This window comes from Ascoidea rubescens, assembly GCF_001661345.1.
Source record: "Ascoidea rubescens DSM 1968 unplaced genomic scaffold ASCRUscaffold_10, whole genome shotgun sequence".
Taxonomy (NCBI): Eukaryota; Fungi; Ascomycota; class Saccharomycetes; order Ascoideales; family Ascoideaceae; genus Ascoidea; species Ascoidea rubescens.
This window is the reverse complement of record NW_017962922.1, coordinates 451,360-476,014: the sequence shown is the minus strand read 5'-3', so window position 1 is coordinate 476,014 and position 24,655 is coordinate 451,360. Positions and strand designations below refer to the sequence as shown.

The window sequence follows — 24,655 nt, the reverse complement described above, 5'->3', positions numbered from 1 at the left end:
AGGGTAACAGTTCCTTTAGGGTGGTTTTGTTGAGTGAAACAGAAGGGAGTTTATTAACTATGAAGAGAAGATGAGGAAGAAAATGCTGCTAAAATAAAGTAGAAACAAAAAAAACGTTGAGAGATATACAGAAAGCAGCAAACAGATCACAAATTGACCCAGTCTTGAATTGTTTGGGCCAAGGGGGTTATGGCACTTAGAATAATCATTATTGTTCCAAACAAAACAAAACTCAAACTGCTCATAGCAGCAGCTCGTGGATCCACCGATAAAAGATGAGCAGTTGTTATTGCACCACAGTTGGTGCCTAAAGTTATTCCAATGGTCGCATAGTCATCGTCTCTGATTTTTAAGAAATATTTGCCTAGCAACTGTCGACCAAACAATACGCCTAAAATACCAGAAACAATGGTGCACACAGCCATTAGTGGCACCGAACCATTTAGTGATTCAATTAATGGGGTTCCTAGTGCCAAAGTGACAGATCTGCCAACAAATCCAATTGATCTTTCAGAGTTGATACCGATTGCATAACATAATGGAGGATAAATGAAAAAAGACCCAAACGAACATATTAAAATTGGAATTAATAAAATGAAAAAATGTTTTTTCAAGTCATATCTATATTTATACATGGGCAATGATAAGCTGACAATACTTATATCCATTAAAGAGCTTAAAATATCACCGGCACCAGGTTTCAAATTTCTATAGAGCATTGAATTATTAAATAAATTCAAGTAATTTTTTCCGGTTTTGAAACTCTCCAAGCTATTAAAGAAATCATCGCCATTATTGAAATTCAATTTACTGAATATGAAAATCAATAAGATTATAATTGGAAAAGAAATCAAAATTGGATGGAAATAAATTTGCAATCGTTTGGGGACCAAGATTGCAGATTTAAAAGTTAATACCACAATTGACAAGTGCAAAAATAGTGAGTAATTTAATTTTGTAAAATATATTGGCAAACCAATTATAAATAAAGAAAAATAGACAAACCAATCAAAATACTTGGTTATCAAAGTAGCAATATATTTTGAACGATCGGGTAGGTTTTGAATGTTATATTGTTGTTGTAATATTTGATTAGTATTATTGGTATTATTGGTATTATTGGTATTATTGGTATTATTGGTATTATTGGTATTACTAGTTTTAATATCATTATTAATGACATTATTATTATTATTATTATTATTATTATTATTATTATTATTATTATTATTATTATTATTATTATTATTATTATTATTATTATTATTATTATTATTANTATTATTATTATTATTATTATTATTATTATTATTATTATTATTATTATTATTATTATTATTATTATTATTATTATTATTATTATTATTATTATTAAAATTGTGTAAAGGATCGTTTAAGGATTTTGATGTTGAAGTTAGATTCAAATCAGCTGTTTTTTGAGGAATTTCAATTTCTGTTACCTCAAATGTTTGGTTATTAAATCTGGCGTTTTTATCATTATAAGTTGTGGTGTTTATATCGAGGCTGTCCTTATTTAAATGGTTATTTGGCTGAAGATGAATAACTTCAATTATACTCGGGTTATTACTTGAATTGAGAGAGTCCAATTCAATATCATTACTATTATTAACTCCTTGATTATTAATGTTATCATCATTTCTGTTAGTGATACCATTTTTTTTGTGATTGTCGATATTTTCATTATTATCACTATGAATTTGAGACTCAATATCACTATTATTAGTACTATTATCATGATTGAAACCTGAAGGTGTAAGATTTGATCTTTTAGCTTTATGATCTTTCAATAATAGAATCTGTAAGAAATATACTAAATAAGCCATAACAGCAAACATCAAGAGATAACCTATGATGAACACCAATGAGATATAGATGCCTTCTTTAACTTTAATTGCCTCAGCTAAAGGCAATGTTATGAAACTTGGTAAAAAAAAGATGTTAATCCAGTTGATGGAAAAATTAAATGGAACTTCAATAATCGATATGAAGATTTTCAAGTATAAATTGAATTTCTTAAGATTGTTGAATTTATTGACCACATATGTTAATAAAGTCAAAACAAAAAAAATAATGATCATTAACAAGACAGAGGAGGGAAACTTGAAATTGATTACATTGATCAATAAATTCAATGCGTATGACACTGTTAAAGTGATACAACAACCGATTGGAACAAAAAAATAGTCATTGATTAGTTTTTTATAATTTAGTTTGAATGATAAGAGAAAACCAGTGAAGATGTCCTTGATTAACGAAACATTGTGTTTGTTTGTGTTGTTGATGTGCAGTTGGCTAGCATTTGATCTGAACTGATTCAAAACAAAAAAATCAGAAGAAATAGTTTGCATTTGAGTTGACATGTCGAATGAATATGATTATGATCATAATAAGGCAGATTTAATAGTGGTCTAATAGTTATCAAAAAGCCATCAAAGAGCTGTCAGCCAGTGGTCAAAAAGCAATCAAGATAATATGACACTCAGTAAGATGATAAAAGAAAAAAACTTGTCCCAGAACATTGCCAGCTTATATAGCTTCTCACCATGGACCCCATCTTTGAAAACACTGGTCCAAACTTATCTTCAACTGTCTTTCTCGACGTCTTCAACCTCCACAGTCAGCTCCCGAAAAGGCATCAAAATCAGCTTTGAGAAAGAGGAAATTGCACACCGAAAATAGCTGACAGGCCCCGGGCCGATTCAGTAAACCCTCGGCCCGATACTATGTCCTTTGTGCCGAAAACGGAAACGGAATTTCCCAAAATGGAGACCGAAACGTGCCGGTGAATGAAAATACAAAAACAGCAAAAAATACGTGAAGACTTCCGCCGGGATTCGAACGGGCTACGAGTTGCAAAAAGGTTTTGTGGTTTATTGGCTGAAAAAACTAGTACATATTACGTGAATTCATAATGAAATCAAACACATCAAGATCACCATTGTTGTTGTTAGAACCATCTCCATTGCCATTGGTGTCGTTTTTGAGCTCAAAATTTGCGTTTTGGAGATACTGTAACGTCTCGAAATCTGGGAAATTGGAGTCCTCTGAGGGCGTGGGATTGGCACTCATATCCATGTATGTGCCATCCAAACTGTTATAGAAATCATTGATAGCACTTCCTGTAAAGAAGTCATTGTATAGCACATTACTCTTCTGTCTGTTGCTGAAGAGATCTGCAAAGATATCGTTGGATGATGGCGATTGATTTGTAGAGGAAGTGTTGGAATACAGATCCATCATCATGACCGGCATTATCTGCTCATTCAACATACTGTCGTTATTATTGTTGTTATTGATATCACCATTGCCCAAGTTTTCAGATCCAACATTTATCGGTGCAGGATTCAACAAAAATTCAAAGTTTGATGGAGTTGAAAAAGTGGTTTGAGACCTATACACCTCATTGTATTTATTGACTTGGTTGGCTTCCAAAATATTTTTACTTCCATAATTATCTCCATGTTTATCGCTTTGGTTATTAGCATTGTTGTTGTTATTGTTATTGTTATTAGTGTAATTGTAATTGTTGGTGAGAATAATGGGTATTTCATCTTTTGACTCGCTTGACTTGCTTTTGTTAATCTCTGATTCAAATATCAAACTATTAATACTATCTTCTCCCTTAATCACAAATATATTCAAGTCATTATATATACAATCATATCGGGACATTATCTCATTAATCTCTTTAAATTCCTTCAATGTGAAATACTTGAACATATTATCTGTGGGAAATAGTTCTTCGCTTAACTCGGCATTGTCTAAATTAATATTAGATTCTTCATCTCGAACACTTATTTTTTCAATCTCGTTACTAACTTCATCTGCCATTTTATCAGTTTTATCAATCAAATTTTTTTTCATCATTCCAACACCATCTTTTATAATGGGATTATTGTTTATAAGATTATTGCCATTGATTTTTTTATTATTCATCCCACTGGTTTCATTATTGTTATTATTGATATCACCATTATTGATTTTAATACCATTTTGCTGGTTATAATGTTTTTTGATTTCCTTTGCTTGTTCACTCTCATTTATTATAGAATTTATGCCATTGTTTCTATTCCGTCCTGTATTATCTTCAAAACTTTTAACTAATGAATTAAACGTTCGACTAATCTTCCAACTATATGTATATTGTTTCTTCAATTTATTAAAAACCGAAACAATCATTTTCAAGATTCGGATTATATTTTTCAATATCTTTCGAACTTCTTTATTAAACTCCTTTGAATTGTTGATATTGATATCTTTATTCTTATGACAAACATGTAGATAATGCGCTAACCTTAAAAACAATGAAATATAAATAAATCCCGTAATATGTAAGGGATTTTGAATAGATTGAATTAATAAAAATTTGATTCTTTTACTATTAAAATTATAAAACCAATAAACAATATAATTCACCAATTCTAACGAGTCTAATATTAATAGTTTTAGCATTTTAGAAAACATAATTGGATTCTTGCTTTTCTCATAATGTAAGTAAATATGATATTTGATAACATAAATAAACATTTTAAGTGATATGTATGTCTGGATTTCATCCAATAAATTTTCGTTTTTATCTTCTTCATCTTCAAGTTCATCAATATTGTTTTTATTATTTTGATATGCTAATATTCTTTCTTTTTTACTTTGAATAATCTCCTTCAAAGTCAATGAATTATTTTCAAGATAATTTTCTAATTTTTTCAATTTTTCAGCCAATTCTTTGATTTTAGGTTTTTTCCTCAAATTTATTATTAATCTTAATGTATCAATTAGATAATTTTCATTCAAGTTTTGATTTTTAAAAATTTTGTCAATTGCTTTTTTCTCCAAGTTCAAGTCTTTGTTATTTGATTTATTAATGAAATTATCAAAATTTGGCAATTCAGTATCGTACAAACTGTTGATATTTAAATTCATAAAAGTGCCCAATTTAAGAGAATTCCGAACTTCAAGGTTAACTAAATAATACCATAGTTTTCTTCTTAGTTGAATGATTTTCAATAATCTAATTTTATCCTGGTTTTTCACACAACCAGTATGATTGATATTACTACTGTTACTCAAAGCTGATTGAGTGCCCTGTGTATCAAAGGGATTTTTACCGAAATTTGGATAAAAGTCTAAATTAAGAATATTATCAGGTTCTCTATTTAGACCAATGGTTACTGCTGATTGAAATAATAGTCCATTAAAGATTGTTGCGTTACCTAATAGATTTTCATCACCTTCGTCAGGATCAACAATGTAATAAAATTTTAGAAATAATAACGCTTGTAGAACAGGTAAGGAGGTTTTTCTTAGAAATTTATAGTTGTTGATACACAATTGAGCTATTAAGATCACATCAAATTCAACCGGGGTTAATAACAAATCTTTATATTCATCGATTTTTTGATTTTTAAGATCATTTTTTAAAAAGGGTAGATTGCTGTTGTTTTTACTTTCAAAGGAAAATTCATTTGAAATCTTTAAAGAGACATAGGATAATCTTATAATGATTAAAAGAATTCCCAATTTAGCTATTGAGGCCTTATCAATGATTTTTATATTATTTTGGCTATCTACTATTGAATTGATTGAGAATCTAAATTCGTATTCATCCAAGATTGGGAAAAAGGGGTATAATTTTTTAAAAAAGAATTTGATATATAACCAGATGATTGAGTTTTTAGGAAGAACTTTTTTGATATTTGTAACCAAGAGATCCTTTTTTTGGATTTCATAATCATCAAGGCTGTTATTTCTTTCGGGATCGTTAGTTAAATTATTTAAAAGATTTGTTTTTAATTCAAAGCTTTTAAATTTATTTGATATTTGAGGATTCTTTTTTTGAAATAGTTTATGTCTTCTAAAGCTGTTGTTCTTTGAAGAAGCTGCATTTTTCATGTCTCTTATGGTTAGGTTTTTGTATTCATCTATCTTTTTTGTTTTGAATTTTAATTTAAATAAGATATCAGCTAAGTATTTTGAGAAGTTATCCTTTCTAAGCATGGCAACCCAAGTGAAGGGGCCAATACCAGTTATCTTTGAGAATTTGGCATAGACAGGAGAATAGCCAGCAAAAAAGTTTATAACATCCTCATCTACGGTGTAATCAGGCACAGAATGGTATTTGTTATTAATGCCATTAATGGTGTTATTTAGATTAATGATTTTATTGGTGTTGATATTTTTAATGTTATTAATGTCATTAATGTCATTAATGTTATCGATTTTATTGGTGTTGATGTTATTGGTGTTGATATTGTTTTGTAGAGGTATGTTAGTAGAAGTATTGGTGGGAATAAGAGTATCGTTGATTGGGTCATTTAAGGTTTTTATGTCAAAAGTTTGCAAGCCATCATTTATTGATTTGTGAACGTGAATTTGGTTTGAATTAATCGTATTAACATTTTGGAAATTATTATTTTTATTAATATTATTGTTGATGATACTATTACTATTAATGTTATTAATATTGTTAATATTGTTAATATTGTTGATATTACTAATATTATTAGTATTATTAAGGTTATTAGTGTTATTAATATTGGATGTAAATCTAGAATTTGGTTGAGTACTAAGGGTGTTATTTATATTAGGCAAAATTTGATTTGAATGTTGGATTATAGAATTTGAAAGATTTTTCTGATTGATGTTGTTCTGATTGAGCTTATTCTGGTCCATTATACTTTGATTCATGATATTCTGGTTCATGTTATTATTCATTTGATTGTTGTTTGTAATGAAATTATTTTGATTGAAATTGTTCAAGTGACCATTTTGTAAATTTGATTTTGACTGAAAATTGAAGACGTACCCATTGCTGATTTCGTTGGGATTGCTCAGCGACGATAAGGACTCGTGAACTAGCTCAAAGTGGTTTCTGGAGTTGTTGAGACTATGATTTTGAGCAGAGGTGTTGGTGATGGGTATTGTGTTGTTGAGGGTGTTTGTGGGGTCGTTGAGAACAGTGTTGATGTTGGCTAAGTTGGAGGTGCTGATGGACCAGGTGGGTTCCATGTAATTGCAAAGGTGGATGATGTTGTTTTTGAGACAAGAGGTACAGTAAGGTCTCTTCTTGTCGCACTGTAGGAGAGGCAAAGAAAGCACGAGTTAGTAGGTGTTGCTGGGATGGTTCCAGTGGTGGAGGTGAGAAGCACTGAGGTGGTTACCATGGAGCACATACCTTGACCTTGCGCTTGCGACAGGCAGAGCAGGCAGAGGGAATCCGTTGGCGCTTTTTCTTGATCCTGCTCTCGCCGTTATCACAGGAAGGACGTTTGGGAGCAGCAGAGGCGGCAGAGGAAGCAGAGGCAGCAGAGGCAGCAGCAGAGGACGCCATGGTGGAGTTCAGGAGACTTATCTAAACCATCAGCGGTTATCAAAACGATCAGTGCCCAAAAAGAGCACACAAACAAGAACCCACTGCGGCGGGTCAACAGACGCACCGCGCGTATGTGCGGAAACAGGTGCTTTGGCGCATGATTGCGTGGACTGGGCTAAAACATGCATGTAAGCGCCGCCAAGAGCGCGGTTTCGTCGTCAACGCTGACGCTCTCGATGTTGTTATAAAGAAACTGCTGCCGGAGCTGTTCGAGCGTCGGCTCGTGCGCGCGAGGGTTGTGCTGCGTGTGCTGCGCGTGCGTGCTGTGTGTTCCGGGGGCGTGCTCGCGATACACGTGCACCACCCTCTCAGGCAGCAAATCCAGCACAAGCAGCTCCAGCCACGGCATCTGCGGCAACACCCTCTTCACCGCCACGTCGTATTCCTTCACCAATTCCTTCTCTCTGCCTGTTTCCAACAACGCTCGTGTATCCAAAAAGTTGTCGAACTTGGTCCCCAAAATGTGCCGAATCCCCTTTTCGCCAACGTTGCTATTGCTTAACATCTTGAGCATAATGGAATATCCCATCGATATTCGAATTCCCGAGTAGTAGTCCTTAAAGATTCCATTCTTTATAACTTTTAAAAACCCCCTAACCACTTTAAGAACCTCCTTCATTATCTCCTCTAACTTATTCTTAACCTCTTCCATTGTGCTGTTGTGGCTGTCACTACGACTTACTCTATCTGTAATCAACAAAACTCGAATTCCAACAGAAATCTGGAAATTTAGAGCATTTTTGATTATGCCAAAGAATATAGGTATCAATACACAATAAGCTTCTTCTTTATTTCTATCATTGTCTGCGTTGTCATAATCACCAAAAAAATGGTTGAATAGATCTCGAATTTTTAGTGAGTCAACTAAACAGTTTTTAAACTCTTGAAAATTGATTTCAATCAACTTTTTAACTTCCTCATCAAATTTGCTTTTATCCTCAATACTATCACAATTCTCTTTCAGTTCTTCCTTCACCTTGTATTTCAAATAATATAGCAACTTTTCTTCATAATGCAAAAAAATCTTATAATTAACGTGGTAATTAAATCCCTTGATCTGGACATATTCTATTAAATACAACTTTTCTTCAAATGACTCAAACTGATAATTACAACAATTATCTATTTCCTGGAATTTTTCGTTCTCTTTAAACTTTTCCTTATACTCCCCAAACTCTTTATTTATCTCGTCAATGCAAAAGTTCTCTTTAATATTACTAATCTTTTTTAAAAATGGCATCAAATCTTTCTCTTTAAACTCAATTTGTCTTTTCAAAAACTCATAATACTTTTCTTCATTCATGTCTCTCCCTTGCTCACTGATATATCTAGGCATCTTGGTATTAAATGAAATATCATCAATCAATAATATCGACCCGTAATTGATACAATGCTCAATATCAAGATTATAAATTATATACCATATTTTCCTCATTTCAATCGTATTACAACTCACTTCATCCCGATTCATACCCAATAAATAACTCATCCTAATGATTATACTCATTATTATATTGCTCTCACTTTGATCACCACCATTCCCGTCTTCCCTTGACATGAAAAAAAAACTTCTGATATACAATAGTAACTGGATTAATTTAACTGATATCAAATTGATGATTTGAAATTTATTCAAAATCAAATAAACAATATCGATCACTGCATTGTTTACCTTAATTTCATTGATTCGGCTATTTTGGTTCAATTGCATGTTTAAATATGATATCATTATTATAATTATTAATATCATTAAATCTAGTAATTTATCAAACTTATCCAATTTATTTCTTCTATTAATCTTACCTAACTTACCTAAACTGCTCAAACTCAATTGGTTATTTAATGAAAAGTTCTTTATGATATCTTGAAGTTGTTTCTTTTCAATATATGGAAGAAAATAATACAACTCCTCAAGAAAATAATCCAACAATAACTGTATTTCCTTTAATTTAGGCAATTTTTCCTCAATTTTTTTAAAATCAATACCAATATCAATATCAATGTCTTTATACTTATTTTCACAATCATAATCATTGTCATTAATTTTACTATCATTAAGACTGTCATAAATATCATAGAAATTAATCTTTAAATGATTTTGCTTTTTTTTCACTTCAATCAATTTAAAAAAAATTTCATTAAATTCTTCCTTTTGGTCAATTTTCTTTTTAAAATTATCATTATCATAATCATAATCATGATCATTGTCATTGTCATTGTCATTTAAAATTGAAAATAATTTGATTTTCAATTTCTTTTTATCTAATTTACTAATTTTTTCCGGTTTAGAATCCAATATTACATCTTGATTTTTGATTAAAAACTTCTTCAAGTATTTTAGATTTTCCTTTAAATACATATAATACAAATCACAAGAAACCAAATTTTCCCAACTGAATAAACCTGCCATGCTCATCTTCCCCTTGTTTTTTTTTGTCAAAATAGGAATGTTTTTTTTAATATAAAACGAAAATGGATGGGTTTCATCATAATTTAATATATCGCTGTAATCAATATTTAATAAAGATAATTCGGATTTTGAATCACAGGTTTCATGATTATAGTTAAGAGTATCTTTATCGTTAATTGAATACATGTATGCGTTTGAAAACCCTTGCTGCAATTTCTCTTTCTCATTTTTATCCTTTTCATTCTGCTCGCTCTCTGGCTTGAAGGACTGTGAGTCCAATCTAAACACATTGACACCATTTTTATAGCTCGAGTACATTGGGCGAGTGCTGGCTAGATTTGGCGACAGAACCAAGCAGCCTATGGGAACAGCAGCAGCATTGAGGTAGTGGTCACTGATCACAGAACCCAGAACACCAGTACCACTAGGCTTCGTGGCAGCAGAAGAAGCAGAGGAAGCAGGTTGGACATAGTGGCATCGAACCAGGCTTCCCCTGGCATGTTGGGTCCTGAGACACTGGTCACAGACAGGTCTGGCTTGATTGCACTTGATCTTCTTTTCGTGGAATCTCTGGCAGCTGGTAGCCACCCTGCCCTTTTTCTTCTTGTGTGGGGGCAGGCTCATACCTCTTGGGCAGCACAGCTTGAAAGAAGAGCTGCTTCTTGTGCTTCTTGTGCTGCTCTCCGGCAACAGGCGGCCGTAGTGCCGCATTGGGCAATTTCCCTCATTCTCTGAAAACTCGACTTTTTGACTTCTTGAAAGAAATCGAAAGATCAAGACCTAAAGAACAAAAGAGCTGCGACCTCCAGGAGCTACAAAAATAAAAGACGAAGATCGAAAGAAAGCAGAAGAGACTGCGAAAAATGAACATGCTATTACTACATCCTATAACTGGTCGAACGAAATGTGGTCAAGCAAGCCTATGAGCTCGTTGTTGATATTGACTGAGTGGGTTTTCTCCTCCTGTTTTTGACTCACTCGAAACTCTTTGTTCAATCTGTGGTCTCTGAATAGTGTGTAATGTTTCTCACTTTCGTTGAAGCAAATTGCTTTGCTCTCTTTAATTTGACTTCCGACGGGAAATTCGGTGTTTCTCGGCTCTGTTTTGTCCTCATCAGCAAGACTCTCAAGCTGCTCATATTTCAAAAATGTTTCATAGACCTTGTAGTATCCCTTATCATTTGATCTGATGAACTTGGTCATTGCTTCATGATATTTTGGATTTGGAAAGATTTGCTGGATTTTGAAATCATATTCATTCAATAAATGGCTTGCTTCCTCATTTTCATCGCTCACTTTTGTTATAAACTCTCTGACATCAAAAATATCAGTGATTTTAAAACCAAATATTTTATCCTTTTCTTTTCCTTTCTTCTTTTGATTCTCATTTTCACTCTCACTCTTCTTGTCATCTTTATTTATCAATTTTAGTATAAAGGAAAACATAACTGATATTCTTAATGTCCAATAATATTTTCGAAACTTTTTCTCTTCCAATATTTTCAATACTTTTTCTATCATCTTAATTATCTGTTTAAATATTTCACTTAAGATTATTGAATCATTATCCAATTCAAGCTTTCTTTCTAATTTATCACAATCATTTGTTTTTTCGCTCTTAATAGCCTTGAATATCATTATTCTAATGGCAAATGATAAATGTATATTAATAACATTTCTAACCAAATTTAAAAACAATGGTATCAATATAATATTATAATTCTTCAATTCCTCATTTTTATAACTAAAAAAAAAAATTAAACAATTAATAATCTCTAATGAACTCTTGAAGCAGCTGTTTAACTTTTCAAAATAACTATCGACTAATATTTTATAATCTTTACTGATCTTTTCATTTTCCAAACTATTCTTTAAACCATTTTCCTGGAATTGCAAGTAAAATTTCAATTTTTCATCATAATATAAAAAAATCCGATAATCAATTTGATATATGAAACTTTTCAATTTTAAATACTTGATCAAATGTAAAAAATCGTCTCTTGAATACGTTTTATCTCTATTAATTAATAAATCACAATATTTGAACTTATCAAAAATCTCTATCTTATAAAACTGGTTTTGAAACTCCTTAAAATTGTCATTTAATTCATTGATTTTCATTGATTTTCGAATATTTAATAATTTACTCAAAAATGGCTTTAAATTATTCAAACTAAATTCAAACTGACTTTTTAAAAACTGGTTATCATCATCATCATCATCATTATTATCATTACTAATTGGAAATTTAGTATCAAAATTATTATCATCAATTATTGAAAATGACCCATACATTATACAATGATCTATATCCAAATTATAAATTGAAAACCATAATTTTCTCCATGACTGAATCGAATTCAATTTATTATATTCAACAAATTTGGAATAATTAATATAATCCATATAATTCTTTTCATCGATTAAATTCAAATTTTCAAAATGTGATAAGACTGGATCTCTGTTTAATCCAATTGAATACGATGTTTGAATAATCAAATTAAATAATATATTAGAACAATTCTGTTCACTCCCGTTATTATTCTCAATTGATGTGAAATAGTACGATCTTAGATACAATAACAACTGTAATAATTTTAATGATGGCTTTTTAAAAAAGTTGAATAAATTTATTATTGAATGAACTAAATCAATTAATGATAGGTCAATTATTATCAAATTACCATCATTAGAATTATCACTATTGAGTAGTGAGATGGATAAATAAGAAATTCTTAATACAATTACCAATATTAATAAATCTAATAAATCATTATAGTTATTTATATTTAAATTTAAATTTTGATTTTGATTTTTATCATTATTATTATTAAATAAATTTTTAATTATTATATTAAAATAAGATTTATCAGCATAAGGAAAGAAATGGTATAAATTGTTTAAAAAAAACTCTAATAATTTTTGTATTTGATTATAATTTGGTAATAAAGATTGAATTTTAATTATAATGTTTTGAGTTAATTTATTTTGGTGAATATTATTATTTGATTGAAATGAATTGTCATATAGAGAGACGAATAAAGAGTAATTATGTTTTTCATTTTGATTTATTAAATTGAATAAATAAAAAAGGCTATTACTGTTATTATTATTTTTATTATCATTATTAATTATGTTATTATTAGTATTAAGGAATTTTAAAGAATCTTTAAAAAACCTGAGACTGGTTAATAAATATTGATTAAAAGGATCAAATTGAGTTGAACTTGACCAAGTAAAAGGGCCAGATATAAAATAATTTAACTCGTTTTTAAAATGAAGAAAAATGTTTTTTTTCTTAAAAGTATTAAATGGAATATTAACATCATAGTTAAGAAGTTCATCATAATTAAGTTCATCATAGCTACAGGTGGTGGTGTCATTATTGGTTTCTTTATTATTATTACTATTATTATTACTACTAATGAGATTACTTTTATAATTATAGATGTAATTATAATTATAATTGGATGCAATAATTTTGTTTTTAAATTTTGTTTTAATGATTGATTTAGTTTTGATTATATTTTTCAATTTAGTTATATTATGACTATGACTGTGGTTATGATTATGGTTATGATTATGATTGTGATTGTGATTGTGATTGTGATTGTGATTATGATTATGATTATGATCATAATCAATATTTTTTTTAGGTTTTTTTTTTGGATTCAATTTGAAAATATTTAAACCATTTTTATAATTATTTTTAGAAGAGTTGAAATCAGAGTTTTTGGAATTAAAGGTGTTTGAATTTGGACTTATATTTGGATTGGTTATACAGGCTATTGGAATTAAAGCAGCATTTGAATAATCGGAAGATAATTTAATTTCTTGATTTTCACTTTGAGAGGTTGGGATTGGGATTGAATTAGAGGTTGTGTTTAAGATATTGTAAGTGCTTAGGGGGTTATTGTTTGAATAATGACAGGAAGATATGTTATTTTTAATACATGAAGAACAAGTTGGTCTTAATCTATCGCATTTAATTTTTTTTTTTCTACAAGATGAGCAGTTCAAGGGGACTCTGTTTCTCTTTTTCTTGTTTAGTATATTGTGCAAAGAAGCATTATAAATATTTGAATTAGAAGAGTCATCGGAAGCATTAAAGTGTTTGAAATCAGTGGGGCTTTGTGTTGAAGTGTCAGTATCAGCATCACCAGCATAAGGATTAGTATTTGGTTGGTTTTGGCTCATTTTATAGTTTATTAGGATAGAAAGATGTCATTCTATTGCTGGAGACAGAATTTTGAGGAAATCAAAACCAAGGAATACAGTGTATAAATATATATATAGTGCGTGTAATTGTATAAAATAAAAACAAGAGAAATACAATAAAGAAAAGAAATAAGCAAGAGAAATAAAATGTGGAAGATGTTGGAGAATATAAAGTAGATCGGATGTTGACGGACTTAACTCTCTTTTGGGGAAGATTTGCAGAGTGAAGGCAATAAAAAATGAGGAAAAAACAACAAAACGAAGAGAAATTCAGTGAAATTGGCAACCAAATAAAATCATGAGATTTCAAAGGAGATAAAGGGAGTACAGAAGAAAAGAATATAGTTTGCAAAGTCTAAAGAAGCTGAGCTCAAGGGAGCTTTTTATATGTAAATGTAAATGCACGTAAGGAATAAAACCATCCACAATCAATTCCATCAACAGAGCCAATTTTATCTGCTCCATCTGCTCTATCTGCTGAATCGCATTTGGTTGAAATTTAATCTCGTTTCCAATCAATTCCATCTTTTATCAAAACGATCAAACGCACATCGGAACTGGCACGGCGCAATCGCAATGCGTGCATTTGTAATGCGTCTGCTGTGATTGGCTGTGGTGCTGGTGCTACAAGCGTGTACCAAGCACCGTGAAACGCGCTGCGGAGCACTTTTTTTAGGTCCAGCTCGGTTAATTTACGAATTTCGCTGAACACCGCCGGTTCTGGCCAGCAAATCGCAGCACGCTACTCCAGCAGCGTGCAGCAGCCAAGACCCGTTCAGCACGCGCACCAAGACTAGATGTGCGTATGACTGCGTTATCTAAGACACCTTGTCACGTTACAGAGGAACACTGAGGTGGTTTTTCAAGCTAATTAGTTGCCATATATTGGAAACGTATTTACTGTATTTTCTGTATTTACAAAATGGCCTTTCTTCATCGTTATAGCTAAGGTGTTGGTCAACTATTTGAGCTTTTTTCCTGTAAAAAGTGCCATCAAGCTGAGAGCCTCGTCTTGATCAAGCTTGAAGTTTTCTTTGTCCATTTCGGATTTTAGTTCCTGCAAGGCTGCTTTGATCTCTTTATCCATCATAAACTGCACTGTTTTAAAGAATCCCAATGGCTTGATCAATTTGAAATTCTCATCTCTGGGATTCATTTTCTTCTCGTTCAATATCTGGATTATGCTATCATATTTGGTTTTTATTTTCTCATTAGAATTTATCCTGATGAGTAAATTGGCTATTCTGGCGTTGTCCTTGTTCGAAAACTTGAATCGGTCAACTTTAAACGGTTCCTCAATATTTTCAATATCGATTTGGTGGACTAAGTTGTGAGACTGGTTTGGTTTTTTGTTTATACTACTGCTATTTCTCACAGCACCTAAAGTGGAAAATTTCGTAATGGAGTACTGAGAGCATCTGGGACTGTTGACTATTGATTTGCCTAGAACATTCTGCGCACTCACGGATAATATGGGCCTAGCAGAAGAGGTTTTGATTGATTGGAGAATAAGCTTCCTGGAGTGCATTGTTATCTGATTATAATTCTTATTGATATTCATTAATCCTCCTTGAAAATAAGTTTTTTCTTCTCCAAATTGGACAAACAAAAAACAAAAAACAAAAAAAATAATTACCCTGCGTCCTAGAGTGCTCCTAAAATGTTCCTGAAATGTCCCTAAAATGTCCCAAAATGCCCTAGATCTGCGTCCCGAATTTCTCGCTCGATTTGTGCTCTTTTTCCTGAAAAATTCCTCGACTTTATTGGAGCAAATAAGAAATCTTTTATTTACTTGAGATAATGACTCATTGATTTCAATTATTATATAACTTTCCAGATATTTTTGTCTTTTATAATTTAATTTCGAAATTTCATCTGTTTCATCTATTTTTTAACCAATTTTAAATAGAACATGTATTCCTCCATATTTAGAATTTTCAATAATTTTAGCAATTTTAATAAATTTGCCAAATTAAATAATCTAGCTAAATTAAATAATTTTTCCAATTTAAGAATGTCTTCAACTGTCTCTGGTTTCAAACCTCGTCACTTGGTTTCTATGCTAGAATTAGAGAAAAATGAGTTAATCAACTTGATCGATAGAGCACAATATTTTAAAAATTTGATTAAATCAAATCAGTTACCTCCAAATAATCTAGATCAGGCCTTGAAGGGCAAAACTTCAGCTTTGCTATTTACAAAGAGATCAACAAGAACCAGAATCTCAAGTGAAGGTGCTGTTGTTTATTTTGGTGGCCACCCCTTTTTCTTGAATCAAAACGATATTCAATTAGGTGTTAATGAATCCCTATTGGATACCGTCAAAGTACTATCCTCAATGACTTCGTGTATCTTTGCAAGAGTTAATTCACACAACGATATCCAAGAATTATGCAAATATTCTTCAGTGCCCGTTATTAATTCCTTGTGTGATACATTTCATCCTTTACAATCCATAGCTGACTTGCTAACTATAAAGGAACAGTTTAGCGATTTGTATGATCCAGTTGAAAAATCGTTCAAAGGAAAATTGAAATTGACTTGGATAGGTGACGCAAATAATGTTATAAACGATTTATCCATTGCTTGTTTAAAATTCGGTATTAATGTCTCAGTTGTTTTACCTAAAAACATTCAATTTAATAACGATATTTATTTAAAGGGCAAGGAAATCTCAAAGGAAAACAATGTTAAGTTTGAGATTTTGAATGATCCAGTAATTGGTTGTTTGAATTCAAATATTTTAGTCACCGATACATTTGTTTCAATGGGTGAGGAAGACTCAAAGCTTGAAAAGTTGAAAAAGTTTGAAAACCTTCAAATCAATTCAAATTTAGTCAAGTCAAGCAAAGTCAATTCCAATTGGATATTTATGCATTGTCTACCAAGACACAAAGAAGAAGTCAGTGATGAGGTTTTTTATAGTGACAACTCGGTTGTATTTCAAGAAGCAGAAAACAGATTATATGCTGCTATATCAGCCATTGAAGGATTTGTCATCAATAAAGGTAAATTAGTTTAGTTTAGTTTAGTTTAGTTATTTATCTATATATGAGTAAATATGTATTGGTGAATATATATTAATCAATTCATAAAATGAAATACTATAAAGTGCAAAATCAATGAAGTGAAAACATAATCAGCAATTGATCTCTTAACACTTATAAACTTGAATATTTTGTTATTAATGTTTTCTAGCGACGTTTGCAATCTTAGACTTATAGTTAAAACAAATTGGCCAACACATAATATAAAAGATGATAAAAATGCATTGAATGGATAGGTTCCTTGAATTAAAACAAAAGAAAAATTTAATATTCCAATTATGACCAAATAAAGTAGAAAGGTATCGATTATTTGCAAATTCAAATTCGAATTGAAATCATTTAAGTAGTTCTTATAGGTTATAACAATCAAACTTTGGAAATCGTGCAAGATATTAAATGTATTTGATGAAACAGCAGAAGCAGTGGATGAAGAGAGTTTGGACGAAGATGATTTGAATGAAGATGACTTTGAGGTCTTTATCTCCTTACCTGCGTTTTTGGCTGTGGATTTAGTCTTTGCCATTTGGATTGTTGTAATTGCTCTATCTCTAAGTCTTACTGTTGCTGGTTATCTTTTACTGATTATCTCTTGCTGGTTATTTCTTGATGCTTATTTCCTTTCCATGGCTCAACTTCACTGTGTTCTTTCGGATTTTCTTTCAAAACGTGTCAAAAAAAATCCGGCGCTGACACATTACTCATGTAATCCGTTTGTTTCTGATGCACGTGCATAGGCATCCATAAACGGCTAAACATCAACACGGAAACAAAGGAAAATGTTCAAGCTTTGCAGGAGTCGGCCGGAAAAAGAAACAAGGAATAGAAGTAAAGAATTATATCGTGGGGTTGAAGAATTTGGTGCTAAAACAAAAAGAAATGAAGGAAAATAACTAAAAAGAAAGAAAGTAATCAAATATAAAGATAGATAGATAAATATATAAACACATTGGTAGAAGAAAACCATAAAGAATGTTAAGTGTATTGTATTGTATTGATTAGGATTATCTAGTATTAATCAGGTTAAAGAAATTTTGATCTATCTGGTTTTATTGTATTTGTATTCGTATTCGTATTTGGTTTTATCGTATTTTATTTGAATTATTTGGGAGGTGCAAGGTTCTCTTTGGACTTGCTATAAGCTGGCGTATGGAATTTTGTAGTGGAATTGTTTCTGGAGCTCACAGGAGATATAGCATGAAGTGCAATATTGTATCTGTCATCGTTACCTCCAAAATTGATGCTTTGGGTAGCTGTGCTTAGGCTGGCGGCTGATGTTTTTGATGGATAAGGATAGGCATTATCTGTCGTGTCTTTTCCAAACGAATTATCTCCACGAGAAGAGTCTAACTTGTATTTATAGTTTTGGTTGTCATATTGGCTTAAGTTGATATCGTCGTTATTTATATAGCTATCTGGATTGTTGAACTCAGGATCATTTTCAAACTCCAACCCTTCCTTTTTGTTTTTCTTGTATCCTCTCCAGACAAATAGTCCCAATACTAGGCCCACGACAATGATGGGGATACAGATGGTTATAGCCAAAGTAGCACCTGTTAATGTGGATGGTTTTTCGCATTCCTGGGAGCTAGAATTGGATCCAGAACACTTATCATCATCGTCGTCTCTCTTGGAAAATATTACCAGTGCAAACAGATATAGAACCGACATGTTATACCAGTGTTGTGTTGAGTGTGCTGTATGCTATCTTATGTTTCTTCAAGACTAATTAGCTTAGCAGTGAAAAAACTTGTTTTGCCAATAAATCGCTTTACCAGAAAGACGTCTGATCTGAGCTCGTGTTTGAGCTCGTTTTTCTGCTCCGCCCCAGCGGAGCCACTACTCCGGGTCGCATCTTTGTGCGCATGACAGCAGCTAAGTGCGACTGGACGCGAATACCAGAAACACGGATCCAAACAGCTGCAATTTTTCGTTTCCAGCTCTGATGAAGAAAAATGGACCAAGAGAAAAGCGATAAGAAAGAGACGACAATGGAAATATATTCTCTCTCTTGCCATGTCCAGAGATCTCATTGAGCGGAAGGCCCTGCTTCTCCTACCCCATATTCCCTTGCTGGTAGTGTCCCAGGGCGCTGAGGCCATAATATTCCAAACCTCTGTCCATCCCTATCTTCCTCAGCTCACCAGCAGCGACAGCATTTATATCATCAAGTATAGGCCTTCGAAGCCATACAGACACCCAATTCTAGACAAGCAAATAACCAAACATCGCACTCTAAACGAGTCGAAGCTATTGTTGAAACTTCTATCGCTATCGAATTCCAACGACATTATCAACGACGGTGCTGTCTTGACACCAAGCTTAATTGCAACTGATATTCCCAATGGCTTGATTTGGTTGCAATTTGTTGGCCATTTTTTAAATGACCCAGATGGAGTCAACCAGAAAAACTTCAATAATATATCGTCTTTGAAAAACTATTTATGGTCAATTGAAAAAAAGATTCCATTGCACATTCATTCAAATTTAAAGGAAGACGATATCATCAGTCAATCTCTAGAAAAGAGCATAATCTCTATAAATTACAAAATCAAAAATCTATTAACTCTAATCGGTATTGAAATTGCAAATTTACATATATTCGACATTTGTCATGGGGACCTAACTTCTTCAAACATCATTCTTCAAAAGAATTCAAACTATATCCTGAAAGGTATCAACATTGATATTGAAAATGATACAGATACTGATGGTTATTTACCTTACTTGATTGATTTTGGTTTAAGTTTTCAATCGAATTTAATTGAGGATAAAGCTGTCGACCTTTATCTTTTAGAAAAAGCAATAATAAGCACGCATCCTTTATTTGCAAACAATTATTATAATGTCTGGCTATTAAATGGTTACAAAACAGGCTACCAATTAAAATCAAAAAAACTAAATAACAAATCATATATAAATCAACACAAGACTATCATCAAAAGATTAGATTTGGTTCGATTGAGAGGTAGAAAAAAGAGCATGATTGGCTAATTCCTAATATATATGCATATGTTTATTATAAAAAAAATTGTGTTATTTATAGCTTAGATTTCATAATTTATAATTTATATAACTCATAATAATCCATCTTACAACTCATCATGTTCATTACTTAAATCCTCCTTTACCTTTTCATTCGATTTAAAATCCCCATTTTCTTGCTTATTACTCTTGCCACTGTCATTTGTCGTTTCGATGTCTTCTACACTTATTGTGCTTTCTAAATCCTCTGTATTTTCCACGCTTAAAGTGCTTTCCTCTTTTTTCTTCTTATTTTTAATTCTTCTGTCCAATATTCTTTTAATCCCCTTGATTCTGTATCCATGTTCTTTTTCTAATTTTTCCTTTAATGCCTCAATTTCTTTGATCTTTGACTGAATCCTTTCAACTAATTTATAATTTGAAATTATTTCTTTACTCTCACTGTGATCATAATTTTCATTATCTTCATCGTCATCATCATCGTCATTATCATCATTGTCGTCGTTATAATCATCTTCTTTACTTTTTTCTTCTTTTTCTTCACTTTCGTCTTCTTTATCATCTGATCTAACACTCTCCTTTTCAATTACAGCACTCAAATCATGTAATCTGTTGATCAAAACTTGAACTTGTTTATCAATATTCAATTCCTCTATTTTGTTTAAACTTTTACTAGAAACTCTACCATTATCCTTTTCAAACATTTCCTGAGTAAAATTACTCTTTAAATATAAATTACGAAGCTCATTAATATCATCCGAAACATCTAACAAAAATTCTTGTAATTTATTGTTAATATTTAACCCATCTTTATAAATCTGTTGGTATTCAGATATATTTAATGGTTTACTAATATATCTTTTAAAAATCTTAACATCTTCAATTTTCTTCTCAATTTCTCTTAAATTCAATTTAATAATACTCGACTGCTGAAAACTTTCTTCTTCAATCCAATTTAAATAATGACTAATTAATTTATTGAAATTTTTAAATAACTGTTTATTGTTTTTAAACTTCATTAATATTTCTTTGCTAAACTCACTTCCATCTACTATCCCATCTTCATTTGTTTTGGATATCTCTTCTTGAATATCCTCAAGTGTCGAACGTAATGAATACAAATCACTTTCTAAAATATTCAAATTTGACAATTTTAATTCTCTTAATTTATCGTTTTTCAAAATAGTTTGTAGTCTTTTTTTACTATTTTCCTTTTCTAAATAATTTAATGGTCTAATACCAATATATTGAGCTTTTGAAGAAATTGGAATATTAAATTTTTTATTTTTTTCAAGTAATTTGGACTCAAGTTTATTGATACTTTTCAATGTTGAATTAAAGTCAGTTAAATTTCCATTATTAATAATTTCAATTAATTCCTCTGATTCATCTGAATCTGACTCATCTTCTTCGTTTGTTTTCTTATGGAGTATCTTTTGAAAGAAATTGCTCGATTTTGAATTATCCTTTTCATTGATATAATCGCATTTTGCCTCAATTTTAATTAAATCAAAAATTCTATTATAATCTAATTTGAAATGTCCAAAATAAGATAATCCATTTTTCAAGATGCATTGGTTAAATCTTTCATCATTTTTGCTTATATGCGAGGATTTATAATTATTTAATAAAGATGAAATGTTGGTAAATGATTTAATTTGAAATGGTTTATTATCTTCAAGTAATGATATTTCAAAATCCTCAGTATTATTGAACAAATCAGTTAAAGGCAATTCAATTATATTTGAAGAATTTAGAACAAAACCCTTTGCGAAAATAATTTGCTTTGATGATTTTTCATTTCCATTTTCATTTTCATATCTTTTGTTTTCAATTTTAGATATTTCAATTGAATAATCATAAATTGAACGATCAAGTATGTCTATATCAAAAGTTTTATATATTTTAGAGGTTAAGATACCATGCAATACAGTACCAAAAGCTACTGATTCATCAGCATTATTTTTCTTGCTAATTATATTATTATTTTTATCGTTATTAATGGAGTTCTTGAAATTATTTTGAATGAAATCGTTTAAATAATTTTTGACCATGGGAACTCTTGTTGAACCGCCGTTTAAAACAATGGATTCTATATCATCAATTGATAAATTATTTCTTAATAATAGATTTGAGATTGGGTTGGTTATACTTAATCTTGAGTCACCATCGATTGAATTTTCAAGTTCTAATCTTGTTAAATTTGATCTGAAATCGATATTGTTGTATAGGGATTCAATTGAAATGAAAGTGTCATTATTAGTACTTAGGATTAATTTTATATTATTTGAATAACTCCATAATTTAGTTAAAAATTTGGAATTTAAATTCAAATCGTGAATTTCATCTAAAGTAAATTGATTATTATCAATAAACTTTTGTTTTAAAAGATTGAAAATATTAAGAGTAACATAATTTCCATTGATTTGATTATTATAATCATAATCAAGAATTTCTAATGATAGCTTGTCATTTTTTTCCCCATTTAAATAAATTTTAGTTAGAGTTGCTTGAGTTAAAGATGAACCCATATCGTATATTATGTAATAGTTTGCAACCTTTTTATTATCTTTGATCAAATTTAAATTGTTTAAATTATTTTTAATGTAATTTAACATTACAGCCAATCCGTCATTAACCAAAGAGACTAGGTTCAAATTTGATAGATTTATTGAATTTTTTAGAGATAGCCTTTGTTGTTGATTGAAATAATTTGGTATTGATAAAGATATTGAATCAATTTTTGATGGAGTTAAAGGAGCGGCTCTTGAATTGATATCGATAATTGACATTGCAATAAGCTCCTCAATTTCAAAGTTGTTGTTGGCATTTTTATTATTACTCTTTGCGTTATTAGCATTATTAATGTTGAACAAAATTGAATTATTTCTTTTTGGATTTGGGGAAAATTTTGAATATGATAATAAATTAGGATTTTGATAATTCAAATAATTTGAAATTAAATCTTCATCAAAAACATTACCAACCAATTTTTTCAAATTAGACAAACAGTTTAAGGGATTTCTTAGACAAATAGAGTTTGAAGCGTAACCGAAAAATCTCTCCAATTGGTTTTTATTATTATTATTGCTGTTGCTATCATCAAATGGAATAATTTCACTTATGTGAAATATAGAAGGTTCTTTTCTTTTGCTTTCGGGTGTTAAAACAATCTCAAAGGGAGCATTGGGACCAACCAAAACAGATTTAGTAAAGTCGTTACCATAATCGACTCCAAGTATGGCAGCATCGATGAACTGAAAAATTGATAATATTCCTATAAGAAAAATAAGGTACCTCATTGTTAATATATTTCCAACCAAGAAAAATGTAAGAAATATGGACTTGCACCTAACAGGGAGACTAAAACCAATGGTTATTTATTTATAATTGCAATGATTATGGTGTTGGTGAACAGTCAATAAAAGATTTGGCAAAGCGAAGAAGTTGGAGAAGCCAGTAACCTGCATCCGGACAGCTGGCGACACGGTGGCCTTAGGGCTCCGTTGTAGGGCCCTGTTGTAGGGCTCTGTAATAGGGTTCGTAACAGTGGCTTCGATCGGGTTTTTGTTTCGTCCTGCGGACAATCGATTTCCGTAATTGAGTGAGCCGTTATCGTAAATGTGGTACACCAAAGTGAAGCCTGATTGGGAAGGTGTTTATAATTTGCTGATATATATCCCGTTAGAATAGGTTTATGCACCGCAAGTTTTGTTTTTGATCGTCGATGTATCGCATACATGTGCAGCACGATTAAGTTTGGGGTTATTTGGCGATATCAGATAACACAGGGTTTCTAGCTTAACATCAATGATAGAGCTAATGTTATACTTTGTGCCGTTGTTATTGTTTTTGCTAATATCCATTGGATGTATTGATTACTCGAATGGATGGCCAGTTATAGTTGGTATAGGCATCAAATCGATTACTAGCGACTGATTGCTATCAAATTACTGGCTTTGTGAACTTCACTTGATCCGCTTATAGTTATATGACATATAAAAAGCACTCATTTAAGTATATTCGACTCGTCTAGTGATTGTTGTTAAATTTGTGGTGATCTTTGACTGTCTCCAAAACCGGGCCATATATCTGAGACAACTTTAAAACTGCTTTGAAACTGCTTCAGCATATTAAATGATTTGTTTTTGCCATCATTTCACTAACAACAGTGTCTTTGGCCATAATTCATCATATCTCAATATGTATATGATTATGCTGCTGTGCCGTAACCGAATATTATTATCAAAATTACTATTTCTAGTCCAATTATTCGATATACCAAACAACAGAATACTGCCGAATAACCACAGTCGTTATCTAGTGTATTTGGGCCATTTAGAACAACGATACAAATTGTATTATCAGTATCCATTACCATATTGTGTGTGTAATTCAGGCCAAAAACAAACATATAAACAGACACCAAACAACACAAACGCACAAGTGATGATTGGTTGTAGAAATCAGTGTTAATCAGTGTTGCAATTTGGTGTCCTGGATATCGGTTCACATCCAGCTGCAACAATACAGCACTAGTATTAGGTGTGCAGATAATATTTTGCTTTGGAGAATAGTCAAATGCAAAACTGTCCAGTATTGCAATAA

General features: G+C 31.1%; 11 protein-coding genes across 11 annotated transcripts; 2 read left to right on the top strand and 9 right to left on the bottom strand.

Moving 5' to 3' along the window:
- Positions 1-146: 146 nt before the first annotated feature.
- Positions 147-2,653, bottom strand: ASCRUDRAFT_60041 (LrgB family protein; the record flags this gene model as incomplete). Its single annotated transcript, XM_020191249.1, has 2 exons — positions 1,303-2,653; positions 147-1,164 (listed from the first exon to the last, which is right to left on the bottom strand). The coding sequence occupies exons 1-2, from the start codon at positions 2,379-2,381 to the stop codon at positions 147-149; spliced, it is 2,097 nt and encodes a 698-aa protein (XP_020046259.1). The 5' UTR covers positions 2,382-2,653.
- Positions 2,654-7,008: 4,355 nt separating this feature from the next.
- Positions 7,009-7,348, bottom strand: ASCRUDRAFT_36901 (Zn(II)2Cys6 transcription factor domain-containing protein; the record flags this gene model as incomplete). Its single annotated transcript, XM_020190722.1, has 2 exons — positions 7,009-7,092; positions 7,193-7,348. Coding segments are annotated over 2 exons (240 nt in total), but the record flags the coding sequence as incomplete, so codon positions are not given.
- Positions 7,349-7,448: 100 nt separating this feature from the next.
- ASCRUDRAFT_76869 (oleate-activated transcription factor OAF1) lies at positions 7,449-10,578 on the bottom strand. The gene has a single exon (XM_020193651.1). The coding sequence runs from the start codon at positions 10,509-10,511 to the stop codon at positions 7,506-7,508; it is 3,006 nt and encodes a 1,001-aa protein (XP_020046257.1). The 5' UTR covers positions 10,512-10,578; the 3' UTR covers positions 7,449-7,505.
- An 80-nt stretch (positions 10,579-10,658) lies between these two features.
- ASCRUDRAFT_76868 (uncharacterized protein) lies at positions 10,659-12,538 on the bottom strand. Its single transcript, XM_020193650.1, has one exon. The coding sequence runs from the start codon at positions 12,093-12,095 to the stop codon at positions 10,686-10,688; it is 1,410 nt and encodes a 469-aa protein (XP_020046256.1). The 5' UTR covers positions 12,096-12,538; the 3' UTR covers positions 10,659-10,685.
- Positions 12,539-14,874: 2,336 nt separating this feature from the next.
- DPC13 (Dpc13p) lies at positions 14,875-15,833 on the bottom strand. The gene has a single exon (XM_020193649.1). It carries the CDS (start codon positions 15,544-15,546, stop codon positions 14,980-14,982), a length of 567 nt encoding a protein of 188 aa, XP_020046255.1. The 5' UTR covers positions 15,547-15,833; the 3' UTR covers positions 14,875-14,979.
- A 199-nt stretch (positions 15,834-16,032) lies between these two features.
- Positions 16,033-17,040, top strand: ARG3 (ornithine carbamoyltransferase; the record flags this gene model as incomplete). Its single annotated transcript, XM_020190730.1, has 1 exon — positions 16,033-17,040. One exon carries the CDS (start codon positions 16,033-16,035, stop codon positions 17,038-17,040), a length of 1,008 nt encoding a protein of 335 aa, XP_020046254.1.
- Positions 17,041-17,102: 62 nt separating this feature from the next.
- On the bottom strand, positions 17,103-17,453 carry OST2 (dolichyl-diphosphooligosaccharide-protein glycotransferase; the record flags this gene model as incomplete). Its single annotated transcript, XM_020190048.2, has 1 exon — positions 17,103-17,453. A coding segment is annotated over one exon (351 nt), but the record flags the coding sequence as incomplete, so codon positions are not given.
- A 416-nt stretch (positions 17,454-17,869) lies between these two features.
- ASCRUDRAFT_108434 (uncharacterized protein) lies at positions 17,870-18,952 on the bottom strand. The gene has a single exon (XM_020188710.1). It carries the CDS (start codon positions 18,731-18,733, stop codon positions 18,164-18,166), a length of 570 nt encoding a protein of 189 aa, XP_020046252.1. The 5' UTR covers positions 18,734-18,952; the 3' UTR covers positions 17,870-18,163.
- Positions 18,953-19,078: 126 nt separating this feature from the next.
- BUD32 (serine/threonine protein kinase BUD32) lies at positions 19,079-20,056 on the top strand (the record flags this gene model as incomplete). Its single annotated transcript, XM_020191933.1, has 1 exon — positions 19,079-20,056. The coding sequence occupies one exon, from the start codon at positions 19,079-19,081 to the stop codon at positions 20,054-20,056; it is 978 nt and encodes a 325-aa protein (XP_020046251.1).
- Positions 20,057-20,154: 98 nt separating this feature from the next.
- On the bottom strand, positions 20,155-23,349 carry LHS1 (Hsp70 family chaperone LHS1; the record flags this gene model as incomplete). Its single annotated transcript, XM_020195075.1, has 1 exon — positions 20,155-23,349. The coding sequence occupies one exon, from the start codon at positions 23,347-23,349 to the stop codon at positions 20,155-20,157; it is 3,195 nt and encodes a 1,064-aa protein (XP_020046250.1).
- Positions 23,350-23,742: 393 nt separating this feature from the next.
- ASCRUDRAFT_81805 (uncharacterized protein) lies at positions 23,743-23,913 on the bottom strand (the record flags this gene model as incomplete). Its single annotated transcript, XM_020194664.1, has 1 exon — positions 23,743-23,913. One exon carries the CDS (start codon positions 23,911-23,913, stop codon positions 23,743-23,745), a length of 171 nt encoding a protein of 56 aa, XP_020046249.1.
- Positions 23,914-24,655: the final 742 nt, after the last annotated feature.